Source organism: Cyclopterus lumpus, chromosome 4, assembly GCF_009769545.1.
Source record: "Cyclopterus lumpus isolate fCycLum1 chromosome 4, fCycLum1.pri, whole genome shotgun sequence".
NCBI classification, from domain to species: domain Eukaryota; kingdom Metazoa; phylum Chordata; class Actinopteri; order Perciformes; family Cyclopteridae; genus Cyclopterus; species Cyclopterus lumpus.
The window spans coordinates 21,592,262-21,605,847 of NC_046969.1; the positions used below are offsets into that span (position 1 = coordinate 21,592,262).

Sequence of the window (13,586 nt, forward strand, 5' to 3'; positions counted from 1 at the left end):
AAAATAATTCTAATCAGCCAGAATAACAGAAAACACCTGTGTTGGAGTGTGCACTGTGCAGGGCCTGTAACAAGGTGGCCCATTACTTATGACCACAGGTGAGCTACATCAATTAAAGTTCAAAAGCTGACATTTACCGTTCTCTGTAATAGGTAGTAACGGTGTTTGTTTGTTTTTGTTCTAGCATAGCCTCTTGCTTAGAAACTGGCAGGAAAAGTCCCCCGTGTTTGTGTGTGTACTTGTACATCTATCTTTGTGAGGACCACTTGTAGTTTTAGATCCGAGAGTGAGGACATTTTTGGAAATTGAGAACATTTGACCGGTCCTCACTTCTTCGAAGGCTTGTTTGAGGGTTAAGACTTTGTTTTAATGTTCAGGTTAGAATAAGGTTTAAGTTAGAGTTAGGTTTGGGGTTAGGCCTTTAGTTGTAAGGGTTTAGGGAATGCATTATGTCAACGAGTGTCCTCACAAACATAGAAGTACAGGGATGTGTGTGTGGCAGGTATTGTATTATCACGTTTTCCTACACAAAGATACATAATACTATGTCTTGTTCTTTGTTAAAAACAAATACATTCATTGTAATAAAGTCCCATTAATCATTTCTGTTACCAATACCAATTATTGTGATGATTCATAAGCACTGCAGTAACAATGGACACTCGTGCTATTTACCCTTTTTTTAATTCTTTTTTTTCTTCAATGGTGCAAAATGAACAATTAAGTTAAAATATGTCATTATCTTTAGAGCATCGTCACCCACGCTTGATAACGAGTTTCCCTTAATTGTCCAGTGGAGACTCCTGACGTCACATCCTGTCAGCTGTCGCTTCCGGATGCGGTGAAACGGCGGAGAAGAAGGAAAACACCGCACGTAGGTTACATGGATTAATTTAAATGACAAGACGCCATCCGTAAATCGAGCACCGTCCAGCCTGGATTGACCGGTGCAACGTGAACACGTCGGTAACTGCGGTATTGAGGCCGTTTTTTATTCCGGATGTCCGCGAGCGCGCTTTTTGTTTTTAACTGAGTAGCCGTGTTTATGTCTTCTTGCTAGCTTAAGCCATCGTAGCGTTAGCTGGTTCGTGCAGACAAACGGCTCCTCTCTCCGCTCAGAGCTGACCCGTCGTTGCTCTCGAGACGTCACTCACTCGCACGTGAGGGTATTGCGCGGAGGGTTTGTAATTGTTGGGGGGTGGAAACCGACGATAATTGAGTTCGTGTCAAAAGACGAGTACAGAAGCGTGTAGTTTTTCTTGAAAACACTCGGGGCATATTTTAGGGAAACGGAACGTTGCGTCTCAACAAGTGGACAAAATGGATGTGATCTGGACTTCAGTCGCCACTCAGACAACACAGCAGACACTTTGTAAATAACACTTCCTGTCAGCCGTTCGGCTCCACTACTTTGTTCCTCCTTCTGCTGACTGGGCACTTAACAAGCGGTATCCTGCGTTTTGAAGTTCACCGAAGCGGAGGAAGTCTTCCTCCGTTTTTTAAAAAGTTTTTTTTAACTTTACTTTCGACACAACTTTTTTTTTTTTTTACTTTAACTTCGACTAAGCGACTCAAGCTCAGCAGGTAGGTGCGCTGTTATTGTCCTCCATGTGTGTGTGGCGGGTTTGTGGTGATGTCATATGGTGGTGCGTTCAAGGTTTCTTTTTTTAGAAATGTCTTCTCCTTTTGCTCAAAAGAGGTTGAATCATATGGTTCACCAGAGAGATATCACTTGCTTATTTACTACCCAACATCCGAAACATCATCAATTGTTAGTTGGCAAATACAAAATCAGCACTTATTGATTTGATAATTGATTACTTGTTCATGTCATTTCTCAAAGAAAGATTAACATGAATCTGTGCCATCCTCTCAGTTGTGAGGGTTTGCTGCGTTTCTTTGTATTATGTGACAGTTAACGAAATGTTTTCCGATCTTGGACTGTTTTTCAAACATAAAAAAGCACTTTAAAGAGCCCACTGTAAGAGTTTAACCTATTGTTGCATACATGTAAAAAAAATTACTACCACTTGATAAATCATCAAATTGATGAATATTTCATCCATATTCAGGCAACAATTATGACATGCTACATATCTAATTGCTTATAATCTTAACATGTTACAAACTAGCTGTCGTAGAACCTTGTCGTCATCATTGTGGCCACACTACAGAATGCCTTCTACATTACTTTGTAATAAGTATCTCATTGTGTCAACACTGGGACTCATTAGCACAGTGATCTTCTTGTCTTCCTCCCGCACAGTGAAGGATGAATGGCCTCTCTCTCAGCGAGCTCTGCTGCCTTTTCTGCTGCCCGCCATGTCCCGGCCGCATCGCGGCCAAGCTCGCCTTCCTACCCCCTGAGCCCACGTACGCCTTCCTTCCAGACACAGAGCCTGAACCTCCAGCAGCAGCAGCAGCAACGACTACAACAGCAACAGCAACGCCGGCAGCAGCAGCAGCAGGAACAACGGGGATGTCCAGTCTGCAGGGGCGGAGCGGTGCATCGGTTGCTGGGAGCGCAGGGGCCTCCGCGTCTGTGGAGGGCAGATGGAAGCTCCACCTGACGGAGCGAGCAGAGTTTCAGTACTCTCAGAGAGAGCTGGACACGACGGAGGTGTTCCTCACGCGATCCAGCCGGGGCAACCAAGTCGGCTGCATGTACATTCGCTGTGTTCCCAACGCCAGGTGGGTTGTTTGAAAGGTTTACCGTCCTCGCGTGTCCGTGTGGAACCGGTAATTGTTTTGTGTAACAGGCGACAGTTTGCGTTCCCTTCTTTTTTTGTTTTTTTATGACTGTGTGTGTGTGTTACACATCCTTTTAGAAGTGTTTCCACACCCGCCTTCCTCGTCAATCTTCTTTCACTCACACACAGGTCTACTTCCTCTACTTGTCTCCTGTTGACTCAGCTGACAAACGATTGTCTGCTCCTGCTTTTCCATGGATCACTGCCATTTATTTGAGAGGATACATATTTTGCTCATATCCAGATTCATGCCAGTACTTTGGTTTTCTACTAGAACATGTTTGCATGCTTTAATGTTAAAAAAACTCAATTTTTCATCATACTGTCAGGCTGAGTAAATTCACCCTCACATGTTCAATGGGTCCATGTTTACTTCCTGTCTGCTGGTGTCAAGCTCATACACTGCAGAAAATACACTGGGACACTAATTCTGCTTCATGAGAATAATCCTAATTAAAAAAAAGATATGTCACACTCGGTAACAAGACATTAGTATTCAGTGAGTCAAGACTAAACATGTTCAGCAATCTGGCTTTCTTTCCTTTTTTATATTTGTGCCGTTGATTTTATTGCCAGTGATCGTTTTCACGAGACGTGTTCATATCATTTAGTAGCAGAAGTTATATGGTATGATGTACTGTAAAAGTATTTTAACTTCAGTTATATTTATGTCGTTGTGGGGCTGCTGCTGATTAATTTACTAAATCAATTAAAAAGACATGCACAGGTTAGTGTTACAGTCTGTGTGTCTTGTATACATATCTTATCTTGTATTACATGCGGATGAATCCAAACTAGACCTGATATTTCATTGTTATGCCGCATTCCGAGTGGAAAGGGCACGGGCCATATGGGTTCTTAAAGAAGAGGGAGGATTACCAAAAAACAGTCAGTGTGGCGAAAAAGTATCCGATTTCTCAAGAGAGCACAACATGCGTTCATGAATAAAAAGTGAGTGCTACCCTCCTGCTCAGGTGGTGCAAAATGTCTAGAAGTTAGTCATTTGTCAAGAGGGGTAAACCAATCCTCCAGGCTGCTGCACGTTGGTCCAAATCACCTCACAATGTGGACCCTAACAACACGCTGCTCATGGTTTGATTCAATGTCCAGTTACCAGGTTGGACTCGTGGACGGAGAAATGTGAGAAACTGGATTGAGTTTTTAGTTTGTTTGTGTCTCTTGTGACGTTGTTGTTAATCCTTCATGTCGCTCTTTGTGCTTTTAAGTGAAGTCCAGTAGATTCTCCAGTGTTTTCTTTTTTTACGTGCGGTTTGGCGTATGCACTCAAACAAAGCTACAACTAAATATGTTATTTGTTTCCAGTCCTGTAAAAATGACAGCTAAGCGTCTTATCAACTTTTCGAATACAAGTAAAGTACTTGTCGGGGATTATTATGGGCCCCGTCCACTAACCTGTCTTTTTCCTGCCCCCCCCCCCATGTCAGATTCACGGTGCTCTTCTCCCACGGCAACGCGGTCGACCTGGGCCAGATGAGCAGTTTCTACATCGGCCTCGGCACTCGCATCAACTGCAACATCTTCTCCTACGACTACTCAGGCTACGGCGCCAGCACTGGCAAGCCCTCTGAGAAGAACCTCTACGCAGACATCGACGCGGCCTGGCATGCCCTGCGCACGCGGTAGGTTACGACATCGAGCCGTATGCGTCCTTTCAAGGGGTGATTTATTATAAGCTGTAGTTTTAGAGTTGGAGCAAAACGAACCATGTTACATGTATATGGTTGGATTACAATATCACTGCATTCTTGGAGAGAGAAAAATAAAGGGTGAGAAACGCAAATGGGTGTGGATCGAGGTGGCTGAGGTTGTGATCAGGACAGAGCTGAGAGGAAAAGAGTAGAGTGGTTAAATGTCATGGGAATAAAAAATACAAATAAATATATACTAACCTGGGCATATGAAGGAAGGAAAGGCGGGTGGGGACGATGTGATTAAAGTGTCTCATTAGTGAAGGTGGAGCTGCCTTAATGCGGCTGTAGCCTTGGGAAGACGTGACTCATTGATGAAGGGCTGGTTTAGGTGAATTCACATCTGAGTGTAGCTGTCACTCTTGATCATTATTCATTTCAGCCGGTTTATTTAAAACAATGTAGTTTTCCTAATACTCTACCTACGGTGAAATCGTTTTTTCTTCATTGTATATTTATAGTAGCCACCTTTTTTTCCTTTTTTTTGGGGACCAAAGTCAATGAACAACAACACACACGTGCGACGTGTTTGTATCGGTCACTGCTGCATTAGCTACAAGGCACAACCTCCACAAATTATTAATATATTTTTCTGTGTCTTTTTGGTCGTGACCAGGTACGGCATCAGCCCGGAGAATATCATCCTGTACGGGCAGAGCATCGGGACGGTCCCCACGGTGGACCTGGCGTCCCGGTACGAGTGCGCTGCCGTGGTGCTTCACTCCCCTCTGACGTCCGGCATGCGAGTGGCCTTTCCTGACACCAAGAAAACCTATTGCTTCGACGCGTTCCCCAAGTAAGTCTCCACTCTGTTATGGTCGTATTGTGTTCGTGTTGGTCAGCGCACAGCGCGATACAGTGTGTGCCTGTGAAAACATTAAATTAATACATGGTGGTGAGGACATCTTTCGGCAACACCAAAGTCTTCATTCTCCCCCTCTGTCTCTTTCTCTGCACCATTTAAAAGCCTGAAATAAGATGTTCTTTTAAACACACACACACAGATTACGCCGACTATTTTGCTGCCAGTTGGCATTTCCACATAATTACAGCTCTGCCAACAGAAAGGCGTAATTGATATTTGCACTGAAAGTATTTTTTAACCAAAACAAACATCTGCGCTGAAAGGGCAGCTCCGGGGACCTTCATTTCAGTGTTAATGTCTTTTTTTTCTAGGTTTCTTGTGTGGACATATTTCAGAGAAGAGCTGCGTTATCTTGCAGAAGTGATCTCACTGCACAGCGACCATAATCTGTTTCACTTTGGTCTAAAAGTGACCTTCCATGAGTGCAATCGTCGATTCTTTAACACTCAACAAGAGTGTGGGACTTGCAGCCTATTACGTTCAAGTGATAAAGTCTAAGTCCCACATCTCTTCAACCTAATTGACAACGAATGGCGGTTAAAGAAACCGTTAAAGGGAAACACCAACCTACATTAAGAGTTAAAATCGGTTAGGAAAGTTCAATCTGTCTTTGTGAACAAGAGCTGCTCTCTCTCTCTCAAAGCCAGAAACCAGTCTGAATCTTGTGATGACATCATGTATAACGCCTGGAGCGGCTCCATAGACGATGACTGAGAGACTGATTTATGGACCCGTGGGGTGTTTTTTTTTTTTAAATTTCTTCTTCTACTTTACACTCAAATGAGCTTTATTCTATTGGAGTGCTCTCAGTTCTGAAACAGGAAATGTACTTTTATACTCCGAACATCCCCCTGGGTGCCACGGACCGGTTTCGTGCAACACGATATTTTCACAGACCGGCAATAAATGTGACGTAATAAAAAAAATCATACGACTGGCATTAAAAACAAATATTAAGTGCATACAAATACAACTCGACCATTACGCCGAGTTAGTGGGAGCCCTGAGCTTGTTCCTCTGCAACGAGCCGGTAACGGGAGACGATGACACCCGACGTGAATTCTTTATGTCCGGTCTACTCTAACTTAGTGAGGGTCGCATACTGACGTATGTCAAGAGGCTCAGACGCACAGACGTATGCATCCGGGCATTCTTCAAAATAAAACATCTTTCCAACCTTCATAATCAATCACTTCTTTTTATTCATTCTTTCTGTGCTTGGTTGGGGACCGCTGGTCTATATAACATCTCTATATCTCACATTTGTGCTAGTTTTGGTATTTGGGAGAGAGTGGTTCATATTTACTAATATCTTTTGAGCATCTTAAACCACAATAATAACGTGTGTGTTTGTTCAAAGAAACACTTTGGTATTAAGCAGTAAAAATGAAAGTGATTTTATACAACTTGGTTGTGAAATTCAGTCCTTGTTGGCACTCTACTTTTGATGTCTTCATATTCACTTTGAAGCAAGTCGGTGTCCCACATTTTGTGTGCGTCTGTAATGTGGGTGTTCACTGTAATGTGTTGTTACTGTGTTTTTATTTTTATTTTTAAACCTTGGCCACTGAACAAGCTCCCTTGGCGGGACGGAACCGGCGGCGAGTAATGCTATCATTAGTGAGACTCTATCCCGTCTGTTCCTGTTGTCGGTTTAGTTTTAGTGGCCGCGTCTGACGAAGGTCAACATCCGGCCAACGCCGGCCTTAACGCGGCGTCTAGCTCCAGATTGTTTGTGTTTGTGTGTGTGTGTGTGTGTGTGTGTGTGTGTGTGTGTGTGTTGAGAGAGCCTCCAGTGTTCACATGTGGTTCAAATTCAGAGTGGGCAGCTGGCATCCCTCCTCACTCCACGTGTTTCTGAACTATCTTTATCTGCTGTTTTTTTTTAATGTCAATATTCTATTGGATGACTTGATTATAATTTTAATTATTAATATCTCATATGTGGCTATTGTGTGCTTTGCTGGAGCCATTATTTTTTGCAGAATTAATCGTCTGTTTTAATGCTTCTGCCTGTATGTCCGTACGTACCTGTTTCTTGTGAACCAGATATCTCATGAACGCCGAGGATGAACCGGTTAGACTCTGGTGGTCAAAGGTCACTCCGACCGCAATAATTGAATAATGTGATAAAAGTATGGATCGATGACATTTTGGACCGACGTGGATTTAAACTGCATTTTTGCTGCCTGGCGCCGGCACACAGATAATTCCACTTTATGCCTCCATTAAGCAATAAATATGTTAATTCTATAGATTAAATCCATAAACCTATATACGACTCTGCGACCAGGCAATAAGACGAGATAACTTTTTTTTGACGCACAGAAATAATAACCCGAAGACATCACGGTTGATTCAAAGCAATAAATAAGTTTTATAGCCAATAACAATTTATTGTAGCAGTCCAGACACAAATGAAGCTTTGCTGATCTATTACGATTTTTAATGTTTAATCTATAACAGCCAGCGCACTGACCCACTACAATGATTTGATCTGATCTACAGTGCCAGTGATTTTACGAGCTCTTTTTATTTTATTTTTTTTAAATTTTTTATGAAGCCGGGTTACTAATACTGTAAGTAAATCATCCGTTTCTTTAAAATCTTTCCCTTCATTCCCCCTTTTCTTTTAGCATTGAGAAAGTGTCCAAGATCACGTCCCCGGTGCTCATCATCCACGGCACGGAGGACGAGGTCATCGACTTCTCCCACGGCCTGGCTCTGTTCGAGCGCTGCCCCAAAGCCGTGGAGCCGCTCTGGGTGGAGGGGGCGGGGCACAACGACATTGAGCTGTACAGCCAGTATCTGGAGCGCCTGCGCCGCTTCATAGGACAGGAGTTGGCAGTGCAGCACGCTTGACCAGTCACCACCCGGATCATCATCAACATCATCCTCATCGTCATCATCACCATTTGTCCGAGAGTCATCTAAACCGTCCCTCAGCTTACGTACTGTAGTGCTTTGTTTCCGGGGCACTGGGCGCCTTTAATGGGCCGTGGATTAGAAGAGAGTGTGTGTGTGTGTGTGTGTGTGTGTGTGTGTGAGAGTCTGTGTGTGTGTGTGTGTGTGTGTGTGTGTGTGTGTCTGTGTGTAAGACCTTTTCACAAACGGCACTTGGACTTTTTATTTTATTTTTAGGAGTTACTTTCATACTACATCTATTCCTCTACTGTGCAATAATGTGGATGAGGGGGGGGAGCCGTTAAATGATTTAAAGGAGATTTAGCAGAACAACAAACTCACAAGTAATCATGTAGATCAATTACTTTGTGCTCCACATGGAAAATCTTTTTTTTCCCCAGCCTGCTCAGAGTTTATTGTGTGATTCTTTTTTTTTTTTTTTTTAATTTTACTGTTAACCCAAGTTAAATGGATAATGGAAACACTAAAGAACACTCTCAAAAATGCTTGAGGCGGGGGGGATTTCTTTTTTGGGGGATTGTTTTTCTTAACACCCGTTTTTAAATGCAAACAGGTTTGTAACTAAGTTTTCTATTGTTTCTATTAGTAACTCCTGTACAATGTAATGCAATCCAATTTAAAGCCTGACGATAAAATGAAGGGTTGATTTAACCATATGATTGATGTAGTTATTAGTTGTGTGGATTGCATTATATTGACCGGTGTTCCTAATATCTGATCACCGCATGTATGCACTAGATACATGCATAATTCAGTTTAATTTTTTTTTTCTCAGGTAACCCTCTTTTAGACATTTGGGGGAAGTGTGTTCCACATTTGTTTTTTTTTTAATGCTGTTTTTTTTTTTACCTGCGAGTAATGAAGCAAACTCCGATCCCAAAACTGAAGTACAGACCGCTAACGTCTGGAGTCTGCTCAGCGCCACATCTGTCTCCCAGTAACGGAGTGGGATTGGCTGCGGCGAAGGAGTCTAAGAGCCTCAGAAAAGGAAAAATACCTCAAGCTACGTCATCTAGTGGAATGTCTGAGAGTCCCGTTTAGTTTTGGTCTCGCTCGCGTTGTTTATGTCTCGCATAAAGTAGGTCACAGTGGTCTCCGTGTCTGGTACAGAGAAGAGACGCTGAAAGGAAACGGGCCTCTGTGTTCTACCTCCAGGCGCCTTTTTTTTTTTTTTTTTTTCTTTTTTCTTTTTTTTTTTTATCTCTGACGGCCATCTTACTCGCCTGCAGTTTTGTTCATCTGAGAAGTGACGTGGAGTGATTTCTGTTTTTGATTTTTTTTTTTTTGTCAACCTTGAGCTTCACATTGTGATGAATACATATACTTCCCACTCTTCTACACTAATGAGCACAGAAGCAGGTCGAGAGCGTTTGGCCACGTTCACACTCCGACGCCGACATCCCGCTGCTCTTATGGTTAAAAGAAAAAAAAGAGCAAGCAGGGTGTGTTTTTTGTTTTTTAAAGTGAAGAAAATTCCTCAAGTACTCTGGTTTACAGCCTCTAACATCCGTGTGTATGTGCGGGCTCTTGGTAACACTATTGGGTTTTTACACTATGAGAGGGGTACGCGATCTTTTCTCGCTCCTGGTGTGACTTTTGTAACCGTTGCAAACCGTCTCGAGCACGTTGTATTCCCCTTCTCTTTTTTTCTTTTTTATTGCAATTTTTGTTCTTTTTGCGCTGATTATTTACGGGGATATCACCAACTAGTAAATGGTCCCGTTTTACTGCAAAGGCCATTTTGTATTTGCTTATAACCAGGATACAAAAAGAACTGGTTTGGATTTATAGCCGCCGGCTGCCCAGTTTTATGTTCATCTTAAGATAAATGGTAATCCCATTCTGTTCCTGTTGGATTCTGTCGGAGCCCTCTGCGCTCTCTCACTAATGGTCTGTTTTACAAGCAGCAGGCATGAGCTGCAGAGTGAGGCGTCCAGCTCGAAAGGTGCAACACTCCCCGAGCCGCAGAAGTTTGAAGCCGAAATTCGGATCCATGTAAAGTTCAAAAGTTATAGCTTAAAAAGTGTTTTACATGAACCTGTGTTGCTCCTTTTTAAACCTCTCAGGAGAGAGATGAGATGATGACGTTTTGGTTTTTTTTTTCCTTGTGTACATATGAACCAAAGTGTAGCTTTTCTTTTTAGGGCTTTACCCCCAAAGTACCTGCTGATTATGTTGGTATCTTCGTAACCAAAGGCACACATGTTCAAATTTAAGTTGTTTTATCAAAATGTGTATTCATCTCTGTGGTTGGTGCAGTCTTTTTCCACTACACAGTACATTACGAATTTCATGTGACCATTTGTCATATTGCTAAATAATTCTGTTTTATCATCTTGAGTTTGAGCAGCATAATTTGTGTATTTTTCTTTTCTTTTTTTTAATTCTTTTAATTTATCATTTGTGAAGGAGAGCAACTTTTACAACAAAGCTGTGTTTGGACATGTTTCTGGAAAAATGAGTGTGGAATGATTTAAAGAACAATTAAAGAGGAACTTCAAGCTGACCAATGAAAAGCTTTTGTTTTTCCCATGTCACAAATTGTAAGCCATTGTTTTATTTTACCGACTCATTTTTTAGCTTTTGAAGATTGTCGGGTTTTTTTTTTGCGATTAATTGAAGAGAAGTTAATAAAACATCATTATAAATTGATAATTACAATGACTCTTTCGCTCTTTAAATAAATGAATTAAAAAAAAAGGTATCATTACATCCATCCAGGTGTTATTTTGTGTTTTATGCTGCGAGACAACAGCCGTTCCTCCTGAAGTCAATGTTGACCTGCGTCTCACTCGGCCCCTGGTTTCCCCCTCATGGCGGCTCCTGGCACTCGGTGAATAGTGACATGCAGTGAGGGGCCTCACGAGACTCCCAACAGGCTCGGATGAATAATTGGCTTATGAGTTAATTGCCCTGTGTGTGTGTGTGTGTTTCCCCCCCCTCCTCTGTAGAGTTGTCGTGTTTTGTGATGGGCTTGCTATCATCTGTGCCAAAGGAAAAAAGGTTGAAATGATGCATTTCAATTAAACCGGTACCAAAGGACTCAGGTCTGTCCCAGCCTCCCCTCACTGTCTGCCACCGTGTTGAGATGTAGGGAAATGGGGACAGATGGATCGTAAGCTGAGATCACCTTCCTCCCTCTGAACACACACACACACACACACACACACACACACACACACGCTTTTACGGATTAAAAGCAGCTGCAGTCCGCATCCCCCTGCGTAAGGCGGAGTTAGTGCCGCCTGACCTAGTGCACGGAGCACCAGCCTCACTCCTCCACACTCGGTCCTCCGCACGGCGCTGAGCACAGAGAGCCTTTCATGTGGACGCGGATCAAAAGGACCGTGGACGTGCTGGTTCTCGACAACAAGAGACTTAAAACCAGACGTGTGAATCGGAGCGAGCTTTTGAGGCCTTTTAATGTTCTCGACTGGAGGATTGTGCCGTGGTGAGCATTTAGACTGTCAGTTTGAGGGACGTGGAGTATAAAGGGTCTGCGTAAGGGAAGGAAAACACCGGGATTTGCATTATTGCCGGGCGGATGTTGCCAGTGTGTCAACTGGACTCGTGAATTTCACAGGTTTCCTGTGACCCGATGACCTCACTGGGATGCGGTGACGGCTGCAGATGATGCTTGCTGAGAAAAAAAGGGTCACGGTCTCAGAAAATAGTGCAAGTACGGACACAAAAGTAACTCAAATGTAGGTTTCTGGGTAAACATTTTTTTGAAGTTTTTCCTTTTGAAAAAGTGTGGTATTGTTTAAATATTTAACAACTAAATAATTTCGGAATACATTTTGATGAATCTTTTGGGAGCCTTGTACAATCCATTATAGACTACATCAGTTTCAGATCATTCAAAAATGTGAACACATTGTACCCTTTAATATCTCATTATCTTCTCTAGCATAGACAGATGAATATATATTACATTAAAAACAATGCTGAAATAATACACAATAGTATTTAAAATGGAACGTAAACCAAACTGGACTATATTGCACAAACACATATACTTTGATATCTTTCTGCATAATCAATCAAGGAGCTGCCAGCGTGAGGGATGAGCTCTGCACCTCTCCGGCATTCAAAAGGAACATGCAGGCTATTTGCTTCTTAAATATCTTTTTTTTTGCTGCATATTAATTCGTGGCTAGCCAGCATGCCTGCTGAGTGCATGTCTGGCTTCGGTTTTCTCATTAACGTTCCTGCAGAGCATCTTCTGCCCCGTGCATTATGTATATCTCCCTGATGTTTATCTGCTGTTTTCTTTGTAGTCTGAGGCACGTTTTTTAAATGCGCTCCCCACCTTAATGTTTTTCCTTTTTTGGACTCACGGGGGGTTTGTGCTCTCAAGTGTCCCGCTTATTCTGTCAGAAGAAACCAATACAAAATGTTTTAGTGTGAACATTTTTTTTTTTAATTTTGGAAATAGCCAGAATAAGGGAGTCACACGTAGAGTGTTCATAGCTCGTGGCATTAAGGAGCTTCGTTACGCCTGCAGCCCGAGGGCAGCAGAATGAACTCAGAATACAGAGGATACTGGTCACACAGTGCAGAGATGCTGCAGCTGTTTTCATCACAACAACAATATATATATATATATATATATATATATATATATATATATATATATATATATATATATATATATATATATATATATATTACTCTATAATTGTGTAGTGTAATGTAGTACTGTGTCCCACATTTAAAGAGTTCATGCAGTTACCTTTTGGCTTGCTCCTGTAGAGGAACACACAAAGCTCACTGGTAGCCGTGATGCAAACAATCATTGAATGACTTACGAGCATTTTGACATCACAATCTTTGGGAGGCGTGTCCTCGATCACATTTACTCATTGGGGGGGAGGAGCTCAGAGCTACCTGATCCATGAGGCGTTTAAAAAATAATTTTTTTGAGCAAAGGTTGTACAGTGATCTAAAAAGTCCACATCTGGACATCAGAAAAGCTGAGTGTCTTATGAAGACCCACAGAGACACATGAGATACCATTCGGGGGAAAAATATGAACACGAGAACAAGTGCACGTGTTCTGGGTGAAAGGGAAAGTCAGAGGCCTGTAAGAAAAAGAAGAAGAAAAAAAACTTCCTGTGAATGTAAAAGAATTAACAACAAAATGCACATTTTGTCTTTGAATTCCTGCGAAAGTGTTTGACGGGCGTAGCGAACCCAGCTTCAGGGAAGAAAGGTCGTGACTGCTGCGTTCAACTCAGCAGAAATGTCTTCCAGTCAGCAAAATAACTTGGGCTCAGTCCAGAGCGGCCCGGGGTCCTTTCTCTTGATCAGGTCACTCCTAAAAGGGAATGAGCG

The 13,586-nt window shown here is 42.4% G+C and overlaps 1 protein-coding gene across 2 annotated transcripts; it reads left to right on the top strand.

Annotated features, from left to right (window-relative positions):
* The first annotated feature begins 811 nt into the window (after positions 1-811).
* Positions 812-10,901, top strand: abhd17ab (abhydrolase domain containing 17A, depalmitoylase b). Of its 2 annotated transcripts, none has more exons than XM_034531266.1 (5): positions 812-1,584; positions 2,267-2,691; positions 4,196-4,390; positions 5,076-5,255; positions 7,961-10,901. In XM_034531266.1, exons 2-5 carry the CDS (start codon positions 2,273-2,275, stop codon positions 8,184-8,186), a joined length of 1,020 nt encoding a protein of 339 aa, XP_034387157.1. In that variant the 5' UTR covers positions 812-1,584; positions 2,267-2,272; the 3' UTR covers positions 8,187-10,901. The 2 variants fall into 2 exon arrangements, with proteins under 2 accessions (XP_034387157.1, XP_034387158.1); XM_034531267.1 differs by having other exon boundaries at positions 825-874.
* The last annotated feature ends 2,685 nt before the right edge of the window (positions 10,902-13,586 follow it).